Source organism: Prionailurus viverrinus, chromosome A2 (genome assembly GCF_022837055.1).
Source record: "Prionailurus viverrinus isolate Anna chromosome A2, UM_Priviv_1.0, whole genome shotgun sequence".
Taxonomy (NCBI): Eukaryota; Metazoa; Chordata; class Mammalia; order Carnivora; family Felidae; genus Prionailurus; species Prionailurus viverrinus.
This window is the reverse complement of record NC_062562.1, coordinates 1960994-1987586: the sequence shown is the minus strand read 5'-3', so window position 1 is coordinate 1987586 and position 26593 is coordinate 1960994. Positions and strand designations below refer to the sequence as shown.

Below are 26593 nucleotides of genomic sequence, written 5' to 3'. Positions count from 1 at the left end.
CTCCCTCTCTCTGAGCCTCCTCCACTAGTGCTCTCTTTCTTTCTCTCAAAAATAAACATTAAAAAAATTTTTTTTAATACATAAGTAGGGGCACCTGGGCAGCTCAGTCAGTTAAGCACCCGACTTCGGCTCAGGTCGTGATCTCACAGCGCGTGGGCTGGGGCCCCACCTCGAGCTCTCTGCTGTCAGCACAGAGCCTGCTTCGGATCCTCCGTCCCCCTCTCTCGCTGCCCCTCCCTCCCCTGCTCGCGCTGTCTCTCAATCTCTCTCTCAAAAATAAATAAGCACTAAAGAAAAAACCCTCTTTAAAAATAATTGCATTATGTCATTTATATATATTTAAGACCAACAATAGAAGTAAACGTATCCATACACTTGCACACACACACAGGCAGGTCTAGGGACACCCCAAGCCAAGGCCACCCTCTCCCTGACACTCCTTATCCAACTGTCCACTGCCCCCCCCCACCCCGGGAACCTGGCAAGCCCTTCGGGTTCTAGGCCTCCCGTCCCCCCACCCCCGACATCGGACGCAGCAACAGCTCTTTTCTACCTGACCTGTGGAACAGACCCGTTCTGGGGCGTCCGGGTGGCTCAGTCGGTTAAGCTTCCGACTCCCGATCTCAGCTCAGGCCGTGACCTTGCAGTCCGTGAGTTCGAGGCCCGCGTCAGGCTCTGTGCTGACGGCGTGGAGCCTGCTTGAGATTCTGTCTCTGTTTCTCTCTGCCCCTCCCCTGCTTGTGTTCTCTCTCTCTCTCTCTCAATAAACAAATAAACCCCAAATACAAAACAGACTCGTTCTTCCTGCTGCCGCTGTGACCTCCGTCTATGCTCCCCGGATGCCCACACCAGATCCCCGCTGGCCTCTCCATGGCCTGTGTTGGGTTCTCACACAGCCGTCGGTGGGTCTAACGGAGCATAAAGCCGGACAGTCACGTGCTCAAAACAACACTAACTCTTTCAGGTTGACTTCTTTTTTATTTTTTACTTTTTTATTGTGATCATGCATGCGTGGCATAAAATGTACCATTTCAACCACCCTTGCCTGCATAAGTCACTGACCCCCACACTGTCGTGCAGCCGCCCCCGCCATCCGTCTCCAGAACCTTCCATCTCCCCAGAACTGAGACTGTGCCCCCAGGAAGCACGGACTCCCTGCCCCCTGCCCCACCCCTGGCTCCCACTGTCTACTCTCTGTCTCTGTGGACGGGACTCCTTTGGGGACCCCCTGTGCGCGGGGTCGCGTGGGACGTGTCCGTCTGTGTCCGGCTTCTGTCACTGCGCACGGCGTCCTTCAGGTCCGTCCACGCGGTGGCAGGCGGCAGGACGTCCTGACTTTTTAAGGCCAAGTAATATTCCAGGGTGTGGATGGACTGCACCGTGTTAATTCATTCACCTATCGCTGGATCATTCGGTGGTTTCCACATTTTGGTGTTGTGAGTAACACTGCCATGAATACTGGCGTTGCTTTGCGTTTTAAAAGTCCGCAATTGGGGCGCCTGGGTGGCTCAGTCGGTTGAGCGTCCGACTTCAGCTCAGGTCACGATCTCGCGGTCCGTGGGTTCGAGCCCCGCGTCGGGCTCTGGGCTGATGGCTCGGAGCCTGGAGCCTGCTTCCGGTTCTGTGTCTCCCTCTCTCTCTGCCCCTCCCCCCCGTTCATGCTCTGTCTCTCTCTGTCCCAAAAATAAATAAACGTTAAAAAAAATTAAAAAATAATAAAAAAAAAATAAATAAAAAAATTTTTAAAAAGGTCCACAATCCACGTACCCCAATATTCACTCTTTAGAGTATAGAAGTCAGTGGTTTTCAATCTAATCTTAGAACATTTTCATCACCCCTAAAGGAAACCCCGTTCCCCCTTAGCAGTCACTGTCCCTCCCCGGCCCCCACGAGCCCCCTTCCCGTCCATGGATGAGCCCGTTCTGGACGTTTCACACCCGCTGACTCCCACCCCGCGTGGCCTCTCGTGTCGGGTCCCCTCCCTGAGCGTTGTGTGTGCTCGGGGACCGTCCGCGGGGCGGCGGGGAGGGGCGCCTCGCTCCTGCTCGCGGCCGCGGGATGTGCGCGTGCGCGGGGGACACACCCGAGTGACGTGCATGTGTATAGATGGACACGTTGTGTTTACGCATCCATGAGTCGACGGACGTTTGGACGGTGTTGAGTTTGGGGCTGTTACAAGTAACGCTGTTGCGGATTTTCGCGCACAAGTGGCTGTGTGGGCCAGATGCTGTCATTTCTCTTGGATACACACGTAGGGTCCCCCGTTAACTTCTGGAAGAAGTGCCACAGCTGTGCCGCTGTGCGTTCCCACCACTCGTGGTGGTGCTGGTGGCAGGGGGGCGGGGGTTCCGGCCTCTCCCCAATCCCATGGACACTTGTTACTGACCTTTTTCACTCTCCCCATCCCAGCAGGGGTGAGGTGGTGTTTCATCGTGGTTTTGATTTGCATTTCCCTGATGACTAATGATGTTGGGCAACTTTTCATGAACTTTATGGTCCGTTTATGTATCTCTTTTGGAGAAACGGCTGTTAAAATCCTTCGCCCGGTCGAAACAATTTGGTCACTTTGCCTGTAGTGTCGAGTTTCAGATTTCTTTGTAGGTTCCGACGAGTCGGCCCTTATCGAATCTATGATTTGCGAAGCTTCTTTCTCTCCCCTCCGGTGGGTGTTTCTTTCACTCCCTTGATGGTGTTCTCTGAAGCACCAAAGTTAAGGAATGTTACTTGAAAGATATTTTAAATTTCACGGCAAACAACGTATGCATTGGGGCGCCTGGCCGGCTAAGTCGGTAGAGCATGTGACTGTTGATCTCGGGGTTTTGAGTTCGAGCCCCACGCGGGGCGTAGAGAATACTTAAAACAATAATATACGCGTGGTGGGAATTCAGAAGATCAAAGACAGTAAACAGAAGGTCTCTGGCCCTGCTCCCCATCCTCCTGAGAGCATCCCCCAGAAGCTATCCCCGCTCATGGTGACAAGAATTACCTGCTCAAAATCTACAAATTTGCAGCCTAGCCAACACAACCTGAACTCACGTCCACCCAATGCCTCGCTGTGCGTCTTTGGGAAATTATTCAACGTCTCCTCCTCCGGGTCTCGGCGTCATCATCCCGTACCTCGGGGTTGACAATCGATGCTGCACAGGGGGACGGACATCGCAGGCGGAGACAGAAGTCAGAAAAGCAGAGCTGACGTTACCACCGACCCTGGAACGAGTTAGTTTGGAGACAAGTGCCCGCTATGTGTCAATTTTCGTATTGCTCTGTGGCTAAGACAGAGCTGGTCAGGTTGACACGCCCCAAGAAGCATCTGACGGGGGTGGGGGGTTCTGCCGATGAAGTAACAAACGCTATGAGTGCGTGTGGGACGTTTCAGCTCTGAAAGGTGGGTTTCAACCCAGCGCTGCCCTGGCCAGGAACGGGAGGGGGGTGTGGCCCAAGAGCAGTAATAACACCGACAGAATGACATCTAGGCTGTACTAACGACTTCCGCCACACTGTGCTGTTGAAGATCGTTACCCGTGCCACCTTGTCTCTCCCCTGTTTACAACCCTAGGATGTCCGGGTCATTATTTTCTAAAGGACGCTGAGGATCAGAGAGGTTAAGTAACCTGCCCAAGGTCACACAGTAACTCAATCTCTTATGCTCTATGAACTCTAAAAATAGTATCTACCTGGGTAATGTGGGGGGAGGGGACGGAGTAGGGTCTGAGGAATGGGGGTCAGGACAAAGCTTTGCCTCCCTTCCTGTTTTCACTGCAGGGACTGGAGTGAGCAGGGGGGGGGGGGGGCGGGATAAGCCAGCCCGGCACATCCTTGGAGGAGCCACCCCCAGCCTTCCGGCAGGGTCCAGAGTCAGGTGGAATGCTGGATTTGACGCCCTTGCCCCTTGCCCCTCTCTGGGCCTCAGTTTTGTCATATGTAAGATGGAAATTATGTAACTCCTCCTTCTCAGGGCATAATGAAGTTTAGATTCAATGCCAATCGCGTCTATATTCATTCCCTGCCCCTCCTGAAGTGGTTTATCCCCTGTGGAAAAACGGTGCAGGATATTCAGGGCTGCATGGTACAGGAGGGGAAACTGAGTCACCCGGAGGGTGGGGCTTGCGGGGAAGGGGGTGAGGCCATTGAGGAGCAAGGCCCGAGCTCCAGTGATCTGCAGGAGTCCCGGCACAGCCCTGAGACCTGCAAGTTGTCTTTCTGCCTGGCCCTTCTGTCCTAAGGCTGATGGCAGGCTGGTTTAAGGAAGGAAAACGGGCTTATATCCCAGGCAGGGTCGTTAGAGCAAAGTCCCTGGGTTCCACCCTCACCGGGACCCACACGGCCCCTCCCTCAGTCCCTTCCTACCTACTAGGGGCTGGTTTCAGTCCTGGGGCTGGCACTTCCCCTCTGGGGGCCTCCCGGGTTTCCCCTAGAAGCCAAATTATTATTACAAAAGCCGATTCAACCCGTTTGGGAGTTGAAAGGCGCCTTTAATATGTTGGGCGAAGAAGCAATAAAGTACCAGGGGCGGTGGGAAGCTTTGAAGTCCGAGAAGGACAGACCCCGTCCCCTTCACCCATGGCAGGGCCAGTAATGGTGGTGATAATGATGATAACAGTAAATAATAATGATTATAACGCGATTGGATGTTAGAATGGAGGTAAACAGGACCCGGGACAGAGCCAGCCACTCGAGAGGCGCTCGGTAAAAGGCGGCTATAAAGCAGGTGCCAGCCCTCTCCGTCCGAGGGAAGGAGGAAGGGGAAACTGAGGCCCAGAGCCCCTCGCGCGGCTGATCGCACCGGCCGGCCCTCCCCAGGCGCCTACTGTGTGCAGCGGGCAGCCGGCCGGGCCGGGTCAGGCTGTTCTCACCGCGCGGCCCCTCCTCCCCCTCCCCCGTGCCCCGCCGGACCTCTCCCACGACCGGGGAGGAAGTGGGAGAAATGGACAGGGAGAAAAGTCGGGCTGAGCCAACGCCTCCCCACTCCCCATCTCTGCCCCTCCGGAGCCACGCAGACCCTTGAGCGAGCGGCCCGCAGGACCCAGACGTCCGGGGCCCGGTCCCCGTCCAGCCCAGCGGCCCGCCGTTGGGTGGGGGAACTCGGAAAGCCGGGAAAACAACCGCCCAGCCCGCCCCTCGCCAACCCCTTCCCCCGCTACGCCCCTGGCGCAGCGGGCGGAGGCGACTCTTTTATATAATCGCGGGCAGGCAGGTTGGCTGTTTCATTTAGGGACCCGGGAGCCCAGCGGACCCAAGCCGTCAGTCGAAAACCCGCCCCCGGGTCCCTTCTGCGGCGGGGCAAACTGAGGCCCCGGGAGGGCCGGCGCCTGGCCCCGGGTCCCCGCTCCCTCGCCCCCCCCTACCCCCAGCGGCCCAGGCCGCCGCGACCCACGCCCGCGTCGGTCCTCGCAGTGCGCACAGCCCTCCCCGCCCCCGCTGCCATCCTGCCACGCCCCGGGCGTCGGGGGCAAAGCCCGCGCCCCCCCGCACCCGCCCCTGCGCAGAGGCTGGGGGCCTGTTTATCTGGAGGCCCCCACCCCCCTCCACCCCGGGGGGCCCGCTCCCCCCGCGCCCCGGGGAGCTCTGGGGCCAGATAAGCTGGCAAGCTGGCACGGCGCCGCGCAGCGGGGCGGAGAGGTCAGAGGAGGGGGGGCGCGCCGGGGGCGGGTTGGACCCCCCCCCCACCAACTTGACAAAACCTAATAACAGCCCGGTCTCCCCGGCGCAGCGGGCGAAGCCCCACGGGAGGGCAGAGACGTGGCAAGAGGGGACCTGCCGAGCCTGTTCTGGCCTCCGAGGCCGGGGTGGGGGGGGCGGGCTGGGCGTGGGGGGGGGGCCGGCGGCTGCGGCACCTTTAAGACAAGGGAGGACCCCTCTTGCCCTCGGAGAAACCAGGAAGGGAGTCGCGAGCATCATACGGGGCTTTGGCTGTACTGTACAGTTACTGTAGGGGCAGTGACGCCGCCGCCGCCGCCGGAGCGAGGGAGCGACGAGTGGAGAGCGCGAGAGGCGGAGAGCGAGAGACGCGGACCCCGGAGGCGAGCGGCCGAGGAGCCCAGTCCCAACTCCGGGCCCCGGCCCCTCGCGCCCCGGCCCGGCCCGGCCCCGGCCCGGCCGCGCGAGGTAAGTCAGCGCCCGGCGCGGCCCCCCGCACGGGGTGCAGGGCGGGGACGGGCCGGGGGCGCTTCGCCCACCTCTGCCCTCTCGGGAAGGGGAGATCCGGGAAGCCGCGGACGTTCCGCAAGTTTCAGAGGAGGGGGTGGTTGGCAGCTGCCCGGAGGCTGGGAGCGCCCTGGATCCCGAGCGCGGGGAGGGGGCGCCGCCCGGGAAGGGGGATTGGGGGCGAAGTGCATGGGCTTATGCCCCAGCCCCCCCCCCCCCCGCGCCCCAGTGCATGGCTTTTCGGGGATCCCAGACGCGCGGGGAGCGGGGGAGGGGAAGCGGGGCCGCATTGAGGGTGGGGGGGAACCGGCGTGGGGAGATAGGGGGGCGCGTCGCGTGCTAAGTTTGCAGCTAGGTACTGGGGGTGCTTTCGCCCCCCGGGGGCCTATTCGGTGCTGCGTGCATACGTTGGAGTTGGCCAGGATTGAGCTCCATGGGGGATGGGGGGGGAGGGGGCTGAAAAAACAGGGAGGGGGGCTTTGCAAAGGAGGGGGAAGGGGTGGAGTGTCCCGGTGGGCGGGCGCGGCCGCGGGGGCTTCTGGACGCCGTAGTCCCCCCACCGCTTGCGACTGGCAGGTGGCAGGCGGCTGGGACTACAAGTCCCAGGGTGCCTCGCGCCGGCGGCCCGCCGCGGTCCGCGGGTAGGGGCGGTGCGGAGGAGGGGCGGTGAGCGGCGGGCCGGCGAACCAATGGGAACGGACCGATCGCGCGGCGCGGCGCGGGGGCGGGCCGAGTCGGCCCGGAGGCGGGGCCTGAAGCCGGGCTCCCCTCGCCGGGGGCCGGTGGCGGTCCCCGGCTTCCGGCTGCGCGGCCCGCGGGCCGGCCCCCTCCCCGCCCCGGGGCCCCTCCCCGCCTGGTTGTGTAACCGTCCCCAGCCCCCCTCCCCTCGGCCCCCCGCCCCGGTAGGGGGGGGGGGTCACCCACCCGGCGCTCCCCGGGGAGGGCGGCGGCCCCAGCGGCCGCGCGGCGCAAGCGAGCCCGGGGATGCGCGGCCTAGTGCAGGCCGGGCCCGGGCGTGGGGGAGGCGGGCGGGCGGACCCAGATCCGGGGTAATTTGCATCGCCCTCCCCCCAGCCCGGGTGGGGATTGGCCGCCGGCGGCGGGGGGTGGCGCGGGGCCAGGCTCACTGCCGCCTCCCGGCCCCTCGGAGGGAGCCAGCCCAGCCGCAGCCGCCGCCACCGCCGCCGCCGGGGCCGGGCCCCCTCGCCGCTGCCCCGGGAAGGAGGTAGGAGCCCCCCACGCGGGCGGTGCTGCGGGGGCCCGCGGGCCGGGGCGGGGGGCCGCGCGCTGCGGCCGGGGCGGGGGAGGGGGCCGCTTCCTGCCCCCGCCCGGGCCTGACTCAGCCTTGGGTGGGGGGACAGGCCTGGCCCCTTGCCCCGCCCGCGCGGCCGCGCGGCTCCGGCCCCGGGGGAGGGGGCGGAGAGCACCCCTCTCCTCCCGCCCGCGCCCCCAAAGCGCGTGACCCCGTCTCCTCTGGCTCAGACCCCCCCTCCTTCCCCTTGACGCCACCACCACGTGCGAACCCTGAGTCCCGGCAGAGGAGGGGGTGAGCTGGTGGGATCCGGCCCCCTCCCTCGCCCTTCCTCCCTCCCTGGCTTGGGAACCAGCCCCCTCCCCCAGTCCCGGGCCTGGAACCAGGCAGGGGCCTGAACTGAGCGCCGGGGCCGGTGCACCCCCCCCCCCCTCCCGCGGGCACAGGCCTTTGCGGGTTCTGGGTGGCACTGCTGGCTGGGGAGCCCGGTGGACCGCAGCAAGAGACTGCTGTCCAACCTGGCTGGGGCACCCAGTGGGCGCCCACTAAATGTTTGGGGAATGCAGCCAGCAGTGGAGTGAGCCGGCAGGGGAGGCAGACAACTCCTCCCCCCGCCCCCCCCAAGCTGGGCGGCGGAAGTGAGAGAGGTGCTGGTGCCCCTTCCCCGGGTGTGCCCACCTGGTTCACCCATGGGTGGCAGGCTTGGTTTACTACGCACCCCCTCGCCCTGCCAGCTGCCTCCGGGAGCAGGGCCGGCTGGAGAGGGCATCCGGGATTCCATGTCAGCGCCCCCCCCCCCCCCTCCCCCCACCCACAACACGGCCAGGGCGTAACCCTGAGTGTGCCGCTCCCACACTGGGGGGGCCCTCCGCAGGACCAGCCGATCACTTCCTATTGGCAGAGCTGGTCTTGGGAGAGGTCCGGGGAGTCCAGGCTCGGCTCCGTGCAGGGGGCATTTTCCCCTGGGGGCCACCCCCGCTGGGGCCCCTAGAGCGCACCGGGCCGGGCACTTGTCGGCTGGGCTCGGGGCTCTGTTTACCGCCAGCCATCGCTGTGGAGACGGGAGCCTAGGGGAGAAGGGGGGGCAGGAGCCGGTGACTGGAAGAGCGGAGGCCTGGGATCCGCATGCCTAATGAGGGAAAGAGGAGCCAACGGGGACACTGAAATTTTAATTCGAGGGTCACTTTGGGGGGGTATTTATTATTCAGTTCTGATTGGCTGCGTGGTGGCCAGTCAGCACCCTGGCCCGGGCCGGGAGCCACGAGAAACTCTCAGCACAGGCCCTAGGAGAAGCAGCAGGGGGTGGCCGCAGGGAGCTGATGCGCCCTTTCCTCTGTGTGGGAGACTGAGGCCTGGCAGAGCTGGGTCTCATCCAGTGGGGAAGGTTCCTGAGGCCGTAGCAAGTACGCGTGTTTGCTTTTTCCCTTCCTTTCTCTTCCCTGGGGCCCTCTGACCTATAGCTGGGTCAGGCTGGTGGCAGTCCCCTTTGCCACAGGAGGAAACCAAGGCTGGGAGGGGAGGCTAGACACGCGTGTGGGGACCCCGGGGCAGGCAGGGGGGGGTGGCTTACAGCAACCCTCGGAGCAGGTGCCGTGTTGGGCAGGGGAGACTGAGGCCCAGGGGGAAGCAGAGAGCAGCCCAAGGTCACCTAGCTGGGCCTGGGTCTGACCCTCATGGTCCTGCCTCCTGACTCGCAAGACGAGTCTCCTCTCAGCTGAGGGGCACCCACCCACTTCTCTTCCTGGGGGCCTGGGGGCTGAGAGCCGGCGTTTGTAGGCCAAATGGAGACTTCCTGGGGCTTATGAAACCCTGTGTCCAAAGAGGACAGCGAGGCTCAGAGAGGGCCAGCCAGGTGCCCAAGGTCACACAGCATGAGCCCCTTGTCCTCTCGCCTCCCCAGCCTTCTGTGGCAGGCACTTTTATGGCTCGCTAAGGCCTCTCCTGCCCTCTCTGAGCCACGGTCCCGCACCTTGGCACCTTGGCCCCTGGAGATGGGCAGGGCTCTGGGTTTTATGACCCATTATGCCCAAGATGACTGAGGTCACCTCGCTAAAGCTGAGACTCAGGGCCAGCCCCTCTGCAGCAGAGCTGGCCCGAGGTCTGCCGGGGTTTCGAATGACCCACTAGCTGCTGTGTGACCTTGGACAAGCCCCTTGGCCTTTTGGAGCCTGGGTGTCCCCCGATGTAAATTGGGGTTACAGGGTTCTCCCTGGGTGGTCCTACCTGTGTCCTCTTTCCTGCCCTCCCTCATGGTGGAGCACCTAGGTCAACTCAGGGCGCCACGGGGATTCTGCCGGAGTGTGTCGCCAGCCCGGCCACTTGAGACATGCAGAACCCCTCACCTGTCACCTTGTGCTCCAGGCACCTGATGGACCATAAACCGCCCTGCAACAGCCTGGGCAGTGGGGACCAGAGGAACAGGCTTGGGTGGGGGCCAGTGTGGTCCAGTCCTAGCCCAGCCCTCACCTCCACCTGAGGTCTCCTTGGGGAGGTCACCGCCCCTCTGCCAGCCTCAGTCTCGCCATCAGCCCAAACCTGTGGTCCTGAGGGTTTAGTCCCTGATTCCCCAGGAGACTTGGCTGAGCGACTGTCGTGCGGTGTCAGGGCCTGGGAGAGTGCTGCATCCCTGGTGACCAGGGGTTAGGCCCCCCCCCCCCCCCCCCCCCCCCCCCCCCGGTCCTGAGTTCACAGATGTCAGCAGGACTCCAGTCCTGCCCCAGGCTCCCTCTGTGACCTCAGGCAAACCTCTCCCTTTTCTGAGGCAGAGCAGCTCTGAGGGGGCGTGAGATAAGCTGTCCTCGGCCCCAAGGCCTCCAGGGTAGGGGGTTCAGTCCCTTGCTGGTACCTGGGGGCAGTGTGGAGGAGGGGGGAGGAGCCTGGGAAGGACCAGTCGGGCAGTACAGAGCCAGTGGGCTTGTGTTCAAAGTGAGCTCTGCTGTGTGACCCTGGGCGAGTCACTTCCCCTCTCTGAGCCTCAGTTTCCTGACCCGTAAAGTGGGGCAGTGATTACAGATCTGTGAGGACCCCTGTCGAGATCAGGGTCGGGCCCGTTGAGGAGCAGCGCCTGCCCTCGGGGCCCAAGTCCTGAGTGGAGCCCCAAAGCGCGGAAGGGGCCCTGCTGAGAATCTGGCGCTTGTGAAGAGCCTGGCCAAAGGACTGGCCCCTCCATCTGTCCCCCCAGCAGGCTGTGAGCGGCCACTCGGTGGAAGTGTCCCCACCCACGCCTTTCTGGTTTAACTGGAAAACAAGGCCCCGTCCCACCTCCCATCAGGATGTGTTTGATGGGAGGGAGCTGGCGGGTTCGTGGGCACAGGACACAAGGCCCCAACGGGCCAGGCTCCCCCTCGTCTGGGCCCTCCAGGCTTAGCGATCCACCTGCCCGGGCTGGGGGCGGGGGGTGGGGGTGGGGGTGGGAGGTGCAGGCACCTCCTGGTAACAAGCAGGCCTCGGGGGAGGGAGGGAGAGGTCTGGACGAAAGAGAGGACAGCTTCGAGAGGCCAGCCAGGCTCCTTCTGGGCATTTTGCCCAAGCAGGTACAGCCTGAGCAAGGGTGGGCTAGACCGTGCTGGGAATCTGTGAAGCCTGGCTTTGCTTACCCCCAGGTGATGGGAAGCTCATTCCTTCTAACTCCCCACGAGTGTCTCTGGCTTCCCGGGGCTTCCTCTTGGAAGCCGGTCACCGGTGTCAGGGCTGTTACTTCCTGACCCGCGACAGCCCTCGAGAGCGTGGGAATAGGGTGAGCCTCAGCCCCACCCATGAGTTGGGGGTCAGATGGGATCCCCGTGACCTCCTCGAAGCACCCCCCGCCCCCCAACTTCCCACCGGCCTGCAGCCTTCCTGCCTCTGGCCCTTTAAGGCCTGGGCAGGAAGCCCCATTTAGGGCAATAAATGGACACATAAAATGGCCGAGGGCCTGTTTGCTGGTGTCTGGCCTGGCTGGAGGCCTGTGAGGACAGGCGGGCTGGCAGCCCGGCAGCCACCCTGGGCCGTTGGTGCCCCCCACTCCCTAATCGGGACGCTGCATTCCTGTCCCATTAAACCCCAGGCCGGGGACCGGGCCAGGCAGGGATTGGCACCAGGTCAGGGCGGGGTTACCCGTTGGGACCAACCTTGCAACACAGGCCGCTGGCCTGGGAGGGGGCGGGGGCGGCTGGGCGTGGGCCTGGCGACCGCACCTGGGCACCAGACTTGCTGTGTGACCTTGGGCCGGCCACCCACCCTCTCTGGGTCTGGTTTTCCCCTCCAGGTGAGGGCTCCTCGCCCCTGGCTTCCTCCTGGGGCCTCACCACATACTTCCTTGACACGCAGTAGGTGGGGAGGGGGCTGAATTCCTGGAGTCACATTCAGAGGTTAAGTTCAGAGTCCCCCCATCCGCAAGGAGGCCCGGGGGGGGGGGGTGGTCAGTAAGCAGCCTCACTGGGCCTTTGGGGACGCATGCCGGCACACAGTAGGTCCTCAGGCAGAGTTTGCTGAATAGGTGGGGCCGGGACCCTGGGCCTCAAGCAGCCCCAGTCCCCTTGGCACTTGTCATGACCTCCGAGGAAACTGAGGCACAGAGAGGCCCTGCCTCTTGCCCAGTGTCCTACAGCCTGGAAGTGGAGGACGTGGGATTTGGGCCCGGACTGCTGTGCACGGCACATAGTAGGTGTCAGAGGTCCCTTCTTTGGTTTCCTGTTCTACTCTGTGTCGGGGCCGGGGCGTGGGGGATAGACAGGCCTCAACCGCTCATTAAGCAACCCCCCTCGCCCCCTCTTCCAGGAAGACAGCAGGTGGCAGTTACCTGCCCACCCCCTGCTGGCCACCCCCTCTCCTTCCCAACGAGTCTGGGGAGGGGGGAGGAGGAGGAGGCCCGCCCCAACCCTCACCTTGCCCCTGACCTTGGGAAGCACGGTAAATAGGGCCTCCTCCCCCTGTCCCCTCTCCCGGGGCGCCCACCTCCCGGCCTTTGCCTGTCCTGTTCTCCGCGCTCAGGATGCCCTTGCCACACCTGCTGCTCCTGGGGCCAGGCGGGGGCACTCCTGACCTGGCGCTGGGTCCCCGGCCTGGCCGCTGGTCTGCTGTGTGCCCTTGCCCAGGCCTCCGCACCTCTCTGAGCTTCTCCTTGTTCTGTAAAGCCCTGGGCTTACAGCGAGAAGGATGAAACGAGGGGCCAGTTAGCCCCCAATCGTCCAGGGCACACGGGAGGCCCCGGGGAGGGCTCCCGACAGGCCCGGGTTCTGCCGCCTTGGAAACCGTGTGTAGCAAATAAATGACCCTAGGTTAGCTCAGAGGTGGGGACCGGGGGATCGGGGGAGCGCGCCAGCCGGTGGGCGGGGCTGGGTGTGGGCTCACTCCGCGCATAGCTCTGTGGTCTTTGGTTCATCCGGTTTGCTGCGCCCCTACTGTGCGCCGGCGGCGGGGGTGGGGGGGGGTGGGGAGCCTGCTGAGGCCTGCCCCTCGGCCGCCGCCGAGTCAGCACCGAGCGCCGAGCGCCCCGGAAATCCCATGGAGGCGGGGGCGGGGCTCTGATGAAAGATGGGCTGGGTGGGTGTGGGCCCGAACTGTGAGGACCCTGGCCCTGGAGGGTGGGGACCTGGCCGGCGTGGGGGTGGGGCTTCCTGGAGGAGAGAAGTTTCATTGGGTCGTCCTGACCGGGGCAGCCACCTGGCGTGGGGGCACCTACTGGGTGTGTCAGGTGCCGGCCGGGCCTCTTAGGGTGCAGGAGGCCACACGGCTGTCCTGGCGAGAAGATGCCGTGGCGCACAGTGGGTGTTCAGCAAACAGGTGCCTTTTAACTGCCGGGTCGCCCGCCTGACCCGCGCAGGGTTTTCTGCCTCTGCCTTAGAGGGAGGGGCCCCAAGGGGTGGGGGCAGTGGCCTGGGGTGTGGCACGCAGGTGGCGGGAGGGTGTGGGCCAGGTTGTCTGCAGACCCAGTTTAGTTTCCAGGCTGAGGGATGAGGCAAGGGCTTGCTGGGGGTGGGGGGGGGTCTTCTTAGGATTACGTGGGGGAAACAGGGGCCCTGGCTGGAGGGGACAGAGACGTGGCCTTTGGACCTACGGGCCGCGCCACGCTGCAGGCTCGCCTGGCTGGTGGAGACCCAGACCCAGGGCCTCGGGCCGGGCTGCGCCAGCCCCCATGCCCGGCAGGCGCGGTGCCCGTGGGAAGGCAGGGGTGGGGCAGCCTGGGGGGGCGGGGGTGGGGGGGGAGGTGCTGGTGAATCCTCTGAACCATTGCAGGTCCGGACCTTGAGGCACCTGGGGGGAGGATGGCAAGCGGGGCCAGGGTGGCCATCTTGAGGCCTTGGTGGCCCGGATCAGAAGGGGGTGAGGAGGGCCGAGGCCAGTCTGATCCGGAGCCCATCTGCCCACTTGCTCCCTGGGGCCTGGGGCCAGACGGCAGATGGTGGCAGGGGGTGGGAGCCGCCACAGGGGCTCCTCCGAGGCTTCCGTGGCTGGGCCTCAGATGGGGTCGGGCGTTCCCCCCCCATCTCCTGCTCCCAACAGCCACATCTGAGCCTCACCACCCCCCCCCCCCCCCCCCGGCCCCACCACAGGCTGGCGGAACAGAGGGGGGAGCCGAGCAGCTGGTGTGGTCAGCGGGAAAGAGGGCGGGCCGCAGAGAGGCGTCCTGGGAAGTGTAGTGCCGGCCCGAGTGGCCACACAAAGGCCTCTGTGTCAGCCCCAGGGCCAGGGCCCTGCTCCCAGGGCGGCCCCGGGTCGGGACAGTCCCGGCCTGGCCCTGGGTCGGGCCAGACCAACCCCGGGGTCCCTTGCCAGGCTGGTCCACTCGAGGCGGGAGGGATGTGGGTTGGAGCCGGGTTGGGCTGCTCGTGCTCTGCCTGGGGGGCTGGGGGTCCCGAGGCCCTTAGGACAAGGAAGGCGCGGCCCCCCTCCCGGGACATGTCTGGGGGCTCAGTCCTGAGAGCTGGGCAACCGGAGGAACGTGGGTTGTGTTGGGTGGCTTGGGGCAGCTGGGGGCTCCCCAGAGAGGGTGGAGGGGTGGGGACAGGAGCCAGAGGGTTGCACAAGCGCCCGAGTGGGTGGATGAGTCACAGCCCAGGGGAAGGCGGAAAAAGGGAGTGGGGGAGAGGGGCAGGACAGACGGAGTGTCCCCCACCATTACCGCCAGCTTTTCCAAAGGCCTCTCTGTCCATTCGACAGATGGGGAGACTGAGGCCCCGGGCCGAACAGGGTGGCCAAGAGTTGGGGAGGAGCCGGGTGGGCATGAGGTGGACAGAAAGCCCCTGCTTCTCTTCTGGGGGTTCAGCCTGGGTGGGCAGGGAAAAGGAGCCTCAGGCAGTCGTCCCCCCACCCCGTGACTCTCTGCTGTGCCTGGGCCAAGCTGAGCTGCGTCGTCCTGGGGGCTCCGTGCTGGGGGCTCCGCGAGGCGCGGGAAGTGGCTTGTCGTGTGGCCACTGGCTCCGCCCCTCCAGGGCACGCCCACAGCCTGGTCCCTGGGTCTTGGCCTTACCCTTTCCTCCTGACTCGGAGCCTCACTGGGAGGTCAGAGAGGCCCAGGGGCCAGGCAGGGACTGACGACCGGGTTGTCCCCTGGGTCACACATCCTAGGTTTGAGTCAGGGTACCGCTGAGGGGCCGTGGGCGTGGTTCTCCTCCCGGAGCCCTGTTTTCTCACCTCCATAGGGCAGACGGTGCTGCCTGCAGGGACTGCCGGGGGCTCGGGCATATGACAGCGCACAGTGGGTGCCTTGCGTCACCGCCTCCTAGAGAGGGTGCGGGCAGAAGCCAGCACTCAGATTCATTAGGAAGCATTTATTGAGCGCCTACTGTGTAGCACTGTACGTCCACCTGCCCTGGTGCACAGCTGGGAAACTGAGGCTGGGGGGGGGGGGGAGGGGGCGCCGCCTTCCGGGGGTCCCCAGCCCCGGCCGGTGCGCCCACCACCCCGCACCCTCACGATCACTACTCCCTCCCTCCCCCCCCCCCCCCCCCACCCGGCGCTGCAGGTCTCGGCGCGGAAGATGGCCGGCGGTGTGGACGGCCCCATCGGGATCCCGTTCCCTGACCACAGCAGCGACATCCTGAGCGGACTCAACGAGCAGCGGACGCAGGGCCTGCTGTGCGACGTGGTGATCCTGGTGGAGGGCCGGGAGTTCCCCACGCACCGCTCGGTGCTGGCGGCCTGCAGCCAGTACTTCAAGAAGCTGTTCACGTCGGGCGCCGTGGTGGACCAGCAGAACGTGTATGAGATCGACTTCGTCAGCGCCGAGGCCCTCACGGCCCTCATGGACTTCGCCTACACGGCCACGCTCACCGTCAGCACGGCCAACGTGGGCGACATCCTCAGCGCCGCCCGCCTGCTGGAGATCCCCGCCGTGAGCCACGTCTGCGCCGACCTCCTCGACCGGCAGATCCTGGCGGCCGACGCGGGCGCCGACGCCGGGCAGCTGGACCTCGTGGATCAGACCGACCAGCGGAACCTCCTCCGGGCCAAGGAGTACCTCGAATTCTTCCAGAGCAACCCCATGAACAGCCTGCCCCCCACCGCCGCCTTCCCCTGGTCTGCTTTCGGCACATCCGACGAGGACTTGGACGCCACCAAGGAGGCCGTGGCCGCGGCCGTGGCCGCCGTGGCCGCCGGCGACTGCAATGGCTTGGACTTCTACGGGCCGGGGCCGCCGGCCGAGCGGCCCTCGGCCGGGGACGCGGACGAGGGCGACAGCAACCCGGGCCTGTGGCCGGAGCGGGACGAGGACGCCCCTGCCGGGGGCCTCTTCCCGCCGCCCGTGGCCCCGCCGGCCACCGCCACGCAGAACGGCCACTACGGCCGGGGTGGGGAGGAGGAAGCGGCCTCGCTGTCGGAGGCGGCCCCCGAGCCGGGCGACTCTCCGGGCTTCCTGTCGGGCGCGGCCGAGGACGGGGACGGGGACGGGCCCGACGCGGATGGGCTGGCGGCCAGCACGCTGCTGCAGCAGATGATGTCATCGGTGGGCCGGGCGGGGGCGGCGGCGGCGGCGGCGGGGGACAGCGACGACGAGTCGCGGGCGGACGACAAGGGCGTCGTGGACTACTACCTGAAGTACTTCAGCGGCGCCCACGACGGGGATGTTTACCCGGCCTGGTCGCAGAAGGTGGAAAAGAAGATCCGGGCCAAGGCCTTCCAGAAGTGCCCCATCTGCGAGAAGGTCATCCAGGGCGCCGGCAAGCTGCCGCGGCACATCCGGACCCACACCGGAGAGAAGCCCTATGAGTGCAACATTTGCAAAGTCCGATTCACCAGGTGAGCCGGTGCGCCGCGGGGCGGGGGGCGGGGTGCAGCGGGCACGCCGGGACCCCCGCCCCCCCGCAGCACCGCTGTCCCCTCCAGGGATGGTGCTTTCTCTGTCTCGGGCCGGGGAGGGCTCGGGCACTCCCCAGGCTGAGCCCATAGGCCTCGGGGCCGGACCACGGGAGGCTCAGGCTCGAGGGAAGGCCCGGGAGTCGGGGGTGGGGGGCGTTCTTCTCTCCGGACTGGAGGCCGACGTTTGCCTGGGGAGAGGGTGGCTGCCCCGTAGGGCAGGGGGGGGCCGGGCTGCCTCCCTGAGTCTCCCAGGAGCCCCGGGGGACTCGCTCTACTCGGCCAGCATTTACGGAGCACCTGCTGGGTGCCAGGCCCTGTCCTAGGCCCCGGGGGACCCAGGAGTGGAGAGGCACGCCAGAATCCCCGTGCGGGCCATGGGGCGTGTGTGAGCTAAAACCACAGAGTTGAGAACGCAAGTTGGGAGCAGAGAACCAGGGAGGGGGCGGCGGCTGTTTTAAACAGAGAGCTGAGTCCCCCGAGGAGGGAAGCGCCACTGCAAAGGCCCTGAGGCCAGTTCAGCTTGGGGGTCGCGGCAGCAGCAGGAGGGACATGGACATGGGAGCCACGGGGTTTGGTCCCTAGGCAGGAGGAGTTGGAGGCCAGGCTAGGGGAATTTGTGATTGGGTCTTAAGAGTCCAGAGCTGGCTGGCTGGGCCCTGTGGGCCAGCCGGCGGCAGGGGGGGAGGGGGGGGCGCGGGGGGCTGGCGTGCAGGGGCCTGGCCAGGCTGGGTGACTCAGCATCACCCCCTACCCCCACCCGCCCTGGGGTTCCCCCAGCCACGCCCACCCAGGCTGAAGAAAGAGGCCATTGTCCCAGCTTCCCGGCCCTGCCCCATGGGGACAGGATCTAGGGGCTGACCCCGGCCCCTTCCCCACCAGGCCAGGAGAAGAGGGTGTGGCCCAGACTGCAGGGCTCGGGACCCTAAGCAGGGGGTAAAGGGTGCCAGCTGGGAGGTAGGAATCTAGTTGGGGGCCTGCCCCCCCCCATTTGGTGAGATTGGGGCGCTGTTAGTCTCGGGGGCTGCCTCTTCCTCCAGACAGGGGTCCTAAGGTGGCTGTGGGCCGTGCCCTCAGGGTCTCTGGGCCCAGGAGGGGCAGCTTTGTAGAGGCCCAGTAAGCCAGGATCTGGAGAGGTGAGCAGGGTGAGAAGGGGCCTGGGGCTCCCCTGACACTCCCCCCCCCCCCCCTCCCCCCCGCCCCGGTCCCACACCCCTAATGACAGGCCTCAGGTGGCTTCATTCTGAACTGGAGTTCTCCTGGCTACCCCACCCTGACTCAGGCTGATCCTGTTTACCAGGCGGGGAAACTGAGGCAGGGAGCGCCACACCAGGCTGGGCCTCTACCCCCACGTGCCCACCTGGCTCCTCTTTGCCCCCAACCCAGGGCCCCAGCCCCCACGCCTTCCTCCAGGCCAGGGAGCCCAGGGGCCCCTGTGAGTCACACTAGAGAGTTGAGTAAGCGGGGCCTGTGGCAGCCGGGGCTATAATTACCCGGACCAGGGCTCGGGGTGACGAAACAGGCTGCTTCCACCCCCACCCCACCACCGGGCAGCCCCTGGCCCGCTGTGCAGCCTGGGACAGGTCGCTTTGCCTCTCTGAGCCTTAACTGGAGGAGTCTCTCTGCTCCTCAGTCGGAGTCCCTGCTGTCCCCCTCTGGACCTGGCCCGCGCTGGGATCTGGACGGGACAAGCGGGAGACCGTGTTCGTAGACTCTGAGGAGGTGGAGGGAAGGGCGCTCCCTTGGGGCTAAGAGACCCCGGGCGGTCCAGGGAACGAGGAGTTCACTGTGTCCCGAGTTCTGTTGACTCACGTGGGATTATAAGGCTGGAGAAGAGGCAGGGGTCTGGTTGCAAAGGGCCAGGCCTTGAACCTCAGGGCAACAGGGAGGCTTGAAAGGGTTAGAGCTCTGTGGGTGGTGCCAGAGGTCGGGACCTGGGGCTAGAAGAGCCTGGGGAGAACAAGTCTCTGAGGAGTGGGAAAGGCTTCCTGGAGGAGGAGGGACATTTGAGATGGGGCTTTGACGGATGCATACGAGTTTGTCGGTCCCGGCACTGAGCATTGTGGTAGGTGTGAAAAGGGAGAGGCCCAGGATGGCTGAGCCGTAGGGTGCAAGAGGCTGCAGCAAGCAAGGAACGGGTCAGATGCTGGCCAGGGTTCCGGAGACTCAGGTCTCTGCCCCTGCCCTGTGGATTCCAGGCAGGAATCCTCTCCCTCGGCTAGAGGCCAACCCAGCGATCACGTGAGTCACCTCTGTGATTTGACATCTTCCGGTAGGCGCATTTTTTAAAAAGTGAAAGGAACAGGTGAAAGTAACTCGAGTCGTGTTTGACGTCCATTTTTCTTGCGTTCGACGTGTAATCGGCGTACAGAGCTCTAAGCGAGCCAGTTTGCAGGACACGTTAAGCGAACGAAGCCTTCAAGATCTGGGGCGCCTTTTGGACCTGGTGGCCCATCTCAGCTTGAACAGGCCACGTCTCGAGGGTTCGGGCCGCGTGTGAGAGCCGTGGCTGCTGTGTGAGACAGAGCAGCACCCGGACTGTCGTTGCTTTAGGGCTAATCCGTTGGCCAGCTTGGCTGGCTCCTCACCGTTCCCTGTGGGGCGAGATGGGCAGGCAGGGGCCCCGGAATCACCCGGGCGCCGCTGTCTTGCGGCTCGCAGTCCAGGCAGGCAGACAGATGAGGAACAAGGAAACTGGCACACAAACGAGAGTGAGAGGTGGTGGCCTGAGGGACGCGCGGTGGGTTGGGTGGAGTGCGAGGTGGGGAGGGGCCTGTCTGAGGAAGTGACGTCTGAGCTGGAAGTCAGATACGAAGGTCCGGTTAAAAAGTGCTCCAGGCAGCAGGAACGGCATGTGCAAAGGTCCTGAAGTAGGCTTGTGCTCAGCCTGTTGTAGTGACAGCCAGGAATCCAGCGCGGCCAGAGCGTGCTGGGGGAGTTGACGGAGACTGGGGGCTGTGGGGTGGAGACCCTCTGTCCCAGAATGCAGGACTTTCGGTCTTAGAGACCAGGACGGCTGGCCACCCTCTCTGTTACCAAACACCCTGGCGTGTTGCCTCATACCCTGTAGTATTTCCCAGCACCGGAAACAGGGTCTGGTATTCAGCAGGCACTCAGTAAATGCCTAGTGTTGTGAATGAATGCAGGTGCCACAGGCAGAAGCCCCAGAGGGAAGCCCCACTATTTCCCTCCTTCTATGGATAAGAGAAAAGGGGTTCGGAGAGGTTCCGCCATTTGAGCGGTGGCGGGGGTGGGGGGGGGGAGTGCAAGGCGTTTTCCAGCCCCTGTGGGTGTCGCTTCCCCAGCGCAGAGGGCCCACGTCTCGGGCCCACGGCCCCGGGTGCCCCGGTATTCCCGGGCTTGTCCCCACCCCTGCGCGGAGGGCCCACGTCTCCGGCCGGGGCCCGCGGGGCTCGGGGTGCTGCCGGCGCCCGCTGACCACCCCCCCTCCGCCCCGCCCACAGGCAGGACAAGCTCAAGGTGCACATGAGGAAGCACACGGGCGAGAAGCCGTACCTGTGTCAGCAGTGCGGGGCGGCCTTCGCGCACAACTACGACCTGAAGAACCACATGCGCGTGCACACCGGCCTGCGCCCCTACCAGTGTGACAGTTGCTGCAAGACCTTCGTGCGCTCCGACCACCTGCACAGACACCTCAAGAAGGACGGCTGCAACGGCGTCCCCTCGCGCCGCGGCCGCAAGCCCCGCGTGCGGGGCGGGGCGCTCGGGGGGCCCGACCCCTCCCCGGGGGCCGCCGCCCCGCCCGGCGCCGCGGCCCCGCCCGGCTCCCCCGACGGCCGGCGCAACGGCCAGGAGAAGCACTTTAAGGACGAGGACGAGGACGAGGACGAGGCCGGCGCCGACGGCCTGAGCAGGTTGAATGTAGCGGGTGCCGGCGGAGGGGGAGGCGACGGGGGCGCCGGGGCCACCGCCGACGGCAGCTTCGCGGCCGGACTTGCCTGAAAACCAAAAAGAGAAAACAGAAACCCGAGAGAGAGAGAGAGAGACAGAGAGAGAGAGAGACAGAGAGAGAGAGAGAGAGAGAAAATCACCCACCACCCCCCCAAAAACACAAAAAAAGAAAATCTATCTATATACAGATATCTATATCTATATATATATATACAGATATATATATATGAGGCGCCACAGAATCTAGGGTAGTGCTTTTCTGAGATTTTTCTCCTTCATGATGTTCTCTCCCTCCGCGGGGACCCTCGCCCCCGCTCCGGCTCCCCGTACCCCCACCCCGCCGACGGGTTTCGGGGCTCGGTTTGGGGTTTTTGTGGGACATCTAGATTCTGAGCCCCCCCACCCCGCCGCGGGGCACACCCAGCATGGAGTCTGGGGTCCCATCTGAGGCCTGGTCAGGGCCCCAGGCGCCAGGTGGGGGTGAGGGTGGCCGCGGGGGCTGGGGCACTGGGGTGGGCTTTTGTTTTCATCCCCTCGCTGGTTTCTAGGAGTCTTTCAGACAAGACCTTAAATGATCTCTGTCCGCTGTGAGTGGACGTTAAAATGCACCCTGTCCCCACCCCCAGCCTCCTTCCTCAGGGCACTTACTAAGTGGGGGTCTCCCCCCCCCCCCCCCACCTCCCTGCCTCCCGCTCCTGCCTGTGGTCCTGTATGTGTCCTGGCCGCTGTGACACAAATCTATTTATTTCCAGGCCCGGAGAGGGGAGTCGGGGGAGGGGGCGCCAGGGTGGCTCCCTGGGGGGGGGGGGGGCTGCCGCCGCCTCCCTTCACGGCACTTACACCCTGGCGGACCCCCCCCCCCTCGGACCGCCGCTCAGGGCGCCCCGCCACCCCCCCCCCCAGGCCGTGCTCCCCGACCCAGGCCACCCAGACCCCACGAGACGTTTGGAGATTCAAAACATTTTTGTCTTTACCCTCCCCTTAGCCCTCTCCCAAGTTTTTAAAGCACTTTTTAGATTTTTTTTTTTCTTTTCCTCCTTAAAAACAAAATTTATATATAGATATATATAGATATATATATATAAAATATACTTTCCTCAGAGGAGCAAAGCAACAGTGTGGGGTGGACGAGGCCAGAGCGGAGGGAGCCCAGGGTCTCGAGGTGGCAGGGAGGAGGGGGGAGAAGAGTCCAGATGTTCTCGTGTCACAAAAGCAATAAAGACAACATTTTACAAAATGAAAGGAAAAAAAAACAAAAAACCACAAAAAACACACAAAAAAAAGACAACCAACCACAAATAGAAGTCTTGGCACTTTGTAACAGAACGGGTACTATACTTTATCTTAATTCTTAATTTAAAAACATGTTTACAAGTTGCAACCAACTTCTATGAAAAGTCGAAAAGACAAAAAAAATAAAAAATAAAAGAGAGCGAGCGAGAGAGAGCGAGCGAGAGAGAGAGCAAAAAGAAATTCCTAAAAGTCAATTTATTTTTGTACAAAATAATAAAAAAAAAAACCCACCGCAGATGCAGAATCCACTTCTGTTCCCCGAGGTGAGAGGGGTCAGGAAGGCACGGGGGCGAGGTCTTCTGAGGTATTCGTGCTTTGACCCGGGGGCTTGCCTTGCAGGCAGGACCGCGGGGTTTTTTTGTGTTTCTGCCGTGTCCTCCCCCCCCCCACCCCCCTCCCATTCTGTCCCATTTTGGTTCTGATTCGGAGGTGTCTCATCACCTGCCAGCCATACGATGGCCACCCGTGTCTGCGGGGACCCTCCTTACTGACTCCCCAGCTCAGGGATGGGCCCGAGAGAGGGCTGGCCTTCCAACCAGCTAGAGCAATCCAGTCCCCCCCCCCCCCGCCCCCTGCCCTCGCCCCTCGCCCACTTTGGGGCTCCCCGCCCTCCAGCATGGCCGCCCTTCCTTGTGGCCACCAAGGAGCCGCCATCTGGGACAGGTCAACCCCGTCGAGGTGGGTGGCGGGGCCCCACCTCCAGGGCCTTATATTCCCCCAGGCACCCCTCTTTTTATTCAAAGGCACTGACTGTAATCTGGGGGCTGGCACCCGCCTCCCCCCAGCCTCTGGCTCCCCAAAGGCCCGGTACTGACCGAGCCACAGGCCACGGACGGGGGCCAGGGCTGGGGAGACCGTGTTGCCAGAGGCCAGGGCACCCTCACCCCAACGCCCTCTCGCATATGCAATGCCTAGCGTGGGACCCTGTAAATAGACGCTCTGTCAAGCCGAGACCCTCCCCCATCAAAGCCCAAGGTGAGGGGTGCCCCTGCTCCCCCCCCTCCAGCTGCTGGCCCGTCTCCCTGTGCCCCTTTGCTCTGTGACAGACCGCGTCTTGTCTTTTTTTTTTTTTTTTTTTTTTAAAGGGAAGCTTTTTAAGAAGGCAACTTTCATCATTGTTTCTACAGGATACTATTCATCACCCCTCCCCCCGAGCCCGTCAGCCCCCCAAATGTCTCAGGACCCCCCCTCCTGAGGGGGGGTGGCAGGGGAGCCCAGGGCCGGGTGGCCTCCCTCACACCCCGGTGTCATAGAGTAAGCCCTTTTGGAGAACCATCTGTGGAGGCCAAGCAGAGAGCTCGAGCGCCCAGGCCAGGGACCCCCCCCACCCCACCCCAGCTGAGAGGTTCCCTGAGGGGACAGCCCTCTCCCCCCCCCCCCATACACCCCCTCGCAATAAAACCAACTGAAAAATCACAGCTGTCGTCCTGGCCAGTGGGGGCGGCTGGACTCGGGGTGGGGGGGATCAAGGCCTCTGGGACTATGGCGGGGGCAAGGGCTGAATCCCCGCCGAGCACACTTTTAACACAGACTTCCTCGGGAATTGCACTAAACCCCTGCCCCTAGCTCTGAGCTCCGCTTCTGATCGCCCTGCCCACCCACTCCGCCTTAACCCCTGGCCCGCCCGCCCGTCCTAGGGGCCGCAGCGTCCGCATGGGCCCAGCGCCGGGACCCCGGCCCCTGACCCCGCGCAATCACATACTGTACATAGACGTGGATCGATTTTATTTTTATTCTTTAAATTAAGGTCGTGATCAAGTGTTGCCAAAGATACTGCTGAGTTCTCGCGTTTCAGGAAACAAACAAACAAAAAAAAAATATTTGAGGGGGAGCGTGCTGACTGGTCAGAAAGGACACAGCAAAACGTTTTTTTGTTTGGTTGTTTGGGGTTTTTTTTTTTTTTTTGGTGTTTTCTTTTTTTGGGGTGTTTTTTTTTTTTTTAACTGCCTGGTACAAAAAAAAAAAAAAAGAAAAAAGAAAAGAAAAACAAAGCGAAATTGTTATTTCCATCATCTTGGTGAAGTTGGGTGGATGTGTGTGCGCGTGTGTGCGAGAGTGAGGTCCGGGCCAGGGGCTCCGGGCAGGGTTGGGGGGGGAGCTCCCGGGGTGGGGGTGGGGGGCAGGTGTGTGCCGGAGGGGCCTCCCCCAACACCCCCCGGAGCGGTCAGCTGGCCTGTGGGACCTAGGAGAGAGAGGCTAACACCCTTGCTACTTCTCCCTGCCTAGACCCCCCCCCACCCTGACCCCACCTTTTGAGATTAAGAAAAAAAAAAAAAAAAAAAAACACTACAAAACAGAAAAACAAAACAAAACAAAACAAAACTGAAAACCCAGTGAATGTAAAGTTCCGGACCAGGCCCAGCCTGGCACGGGTGTGGGCCTGCGCCTCTCCGGGTTCCAGCAGGCCATACCAAAGTCGGCCCCCCCCTTGGGTGGCTTGCCCAGGAGACCCCCCCCCCCCCCCCGTGGCCATCTCGTCGCCATTTGTACCTGGCTGTCCCTTTGCTTCCTTCCGGGGTTGGGGGGGGCGGTGGTGGGAGCCGGGGGGGGGGGGGGGGGCAGCAGCATTGGACACGTCGCGCATGGTGGGGTCGAGGCTGGGCCGGGCGGGGGGAGAGGCCCCCCAGGACCGAGGCAGTCCAGGCAGCCGGGATTGTAGGAGGCCAGAGTGAAGGGAAAAGCAGGACAAAAAATTTAAAACAGAAAAAGAAAAAAAAAAAAAAAAAAAAGCAAAAATCCTATTTTTTGAGAAAGAAAGATATTTATATTTGCAGTTTTATTTTAAAAAGTTATTTAAGCTGAGGAAGCAGCCTTCCTGGAGGGCGGCTGGCGCAGGACGGGTCAGGGCCTGGGGGCTCGGACGCCCCGGGAGCCATAACCTCAGAGTTCAGACTAGCTCGCACTAAGGACATAGATTTACACAGGGGGTGGGCAGGCAGGGCCAGGAGGTGGAGGGGCTGGGGAGACCCCCGTCCCGATGCCGGGGCTGCCTGGAGGCCATGGCCAGGGTTCCTGAGGCCCAGGGTCCCCCCCCACCCCTCCCAGGCCCAGATACAAGGTGCCTTGGACTTTGGGGGGCCGGGCCTGGTGAACGGGGTGCGGGGGGGGGGGCAGGGGCGGTGCCCGCGGGCACAGAGCACAGAGCAGACATTCCATAGACTGTATTTGAGAGTCTTTATAAAGTGTGGGAGATTTAAAAAAATCAATTGATAAAAATGCACTTTTGGGGGTGGGGGGGGAGAAGCTTTAAAAGTAATAAAAACAAAAACAAAAAGACAAAAGATGAAAAACCAGACAAAAAAAAAATCATTTTTCTTGTACATAAAAAACCACTAAACGCAGCCTGTTACGACCGCTGCTGCCTCATTTGCCTGATTTTGATGTTCTTTGTGTTTTGTTTGGGGGAGGTGGGGAGCAGGGGACGGTGGGTGGGGGCTTGGGGGCCCCCTTCCCTGAGGGTCCGGGCTCACGCACCCACACCAGTCGGGGCCCCTGCGGTGACCTGGCCTCGGGGCTCCCGGGGTGGGCGGGTGTCCCCAGCATCGGCAGGCCCAGGGCCCCTACAGAGGAGGTGACCCACAGTGTGGGCTTGGCAGGTGGCACTGGGAAAGGGCCTGGGGGCGGGCAGGGAGAACTGGCTGGACGTGCTTCTCCATCGCTTCCAGCTGCAGGGTTTCTGGAGGCCGGTGGGCGGTGGGGGGGGGGGGGAGTGGTGGTGGCTGGCTCGGGCACCCCAAGTCTGTCAGAGGGCCCCCCCCCCACCCTGTGCGGCCCCGCGCTGGTCCCCGGGACACGACCAAGGATCCGAGCTGGCTGCTCCCCGGACATCCCCCGGGAAGAAGGGGGGCCAAGGCTCAAGCATTGATGAAGGGTCCTGGACTGCAGCCCCCACATCTGGGTTGGGGTTCCCAAACATGGGCACTTTCGGGCCCCGGGAAGCGGCCCTCCCTTCTGTTGCCCGGTTGGGCTCAGGCCAGCAGGACCCAGACTGGGGGGGTGGCAGAGGGGACTGAGGGGCCGTAGCCTGGGAGAGCAGTGGCGGGGGCCTTGGGGGGGGGGGGGGGGGGGTGGGATACAGGGTGCCGGCTCCGGGGGTCACGTGGCTGCACACGTGGCGTTCGAACCCAGGCCTCCACCTCAGCTGAGTGAGGGTGGGGCCGGCGGGGGCTGGGGGCAGCCACCAGCCCCACAAGGGCCTGGTCACCCGTGCTCCCAAGTCCACTGGGAGGGGCTTGTTTTTCATTGGAAGTATTCACACACATCTCCGCCTGTAAAGCCAGAGGCTTTAGCACATCCCAACAACTATGGAATCGTCACCTCTAAGCTCCAGAACATTCCATGACCCCCAGAAGTGCCACTCCCCATTAGCAGTCACGGTCACACCTTCCCCCCGTGTTCCACTTCCTGTCCCCGGACGGGCCTGTTCTGGACGTTTCACACACGCGGGCCCACACCCCGCGTGGCCTCTGGCGTCCGGGTCCCTCCCTGAGCGTCGTGTGTCCGGGGTCCGTCCGCGGGGCGGCGGGGGGTGGGCGCCTCGCTCCTGTTCAAGGTCCGATCACGTTCCCGGCCGAGGACGCGTCTCCATCTGCTGGCCCGTCGGCGGACGCTGGGTGGTCCCCACCTTTGGGCGCCCGTCAGTCACGCTGCCCTGCAGGTGCGTGTCGGGAGTTCCCACGCGAGCCGGCGCCCTCTACCTTCGGGTGGGTCGCGAGG

The 26593-nt window shown here is 63.7% G+C and overlaps 1 protein-coding gene across 4 annotated transcripts; it reads left to right on the top strand.

Annotated features, from left to right (window-relative positions):
- The first annotated feature begins 5305 nt into the window (after window positions 1-5305).
- On the top strand, window positions 5306-25252 carry ZBTB7A (zinc finger and BTB domain containing 7A). 4 transcript variants are annotated; one of them, XM_047828192.1, is made up of 3 exons: window positions 5306-6105; window positions 15342-16615; window positions 20137-25252. In XM_047828192.1, exons 2-3 carry the CDS (start codon window positions 15357-15359, stop codon window positions 20633-20635), a joined length of 1758 nt encoding a protein of 585 aa, XP_047684148.1. In that variant the 5' UTR covers window positions 5306-6105; window positions 15342-15356; the 3' UTR covers window positions 20636-25252. The 4 variants fall into 4 exon arrangements, with proteins under 4 accessions (XP_047684148.1, XP_047684156.1, XP_047684168.1 ...); XM_047828200.1 differs by lacking the exon at window positions 5306-6105 and adding an exon at window positions 6994-7369; XM_047828212.1 differs by lacking the exon at window positions 5306-6105 and adding an exon at window positions 12984-13159.
- The last annotated feature ends 1341 nt before the right edge of the window (window positions 25253-26593 follow it).

Bases quoted from the DNA above. Each gene is read 5' to 3' on its own strand.
- ZBTB7A (XM_047828192.1), top strand. From the start codon at position 15,357: ATGGCCGGCGGTGTGGACGGCCCCATCGGGATCCCGTTCCCTGACCAC. The intron at 16,616-20,136 runs GTGAGCCGGTGC...CCCCGCCCACAG, and splicing joins TGCAAAGTCCGATTCACCAG to GCAGGACAAGCTCAAGGTGC.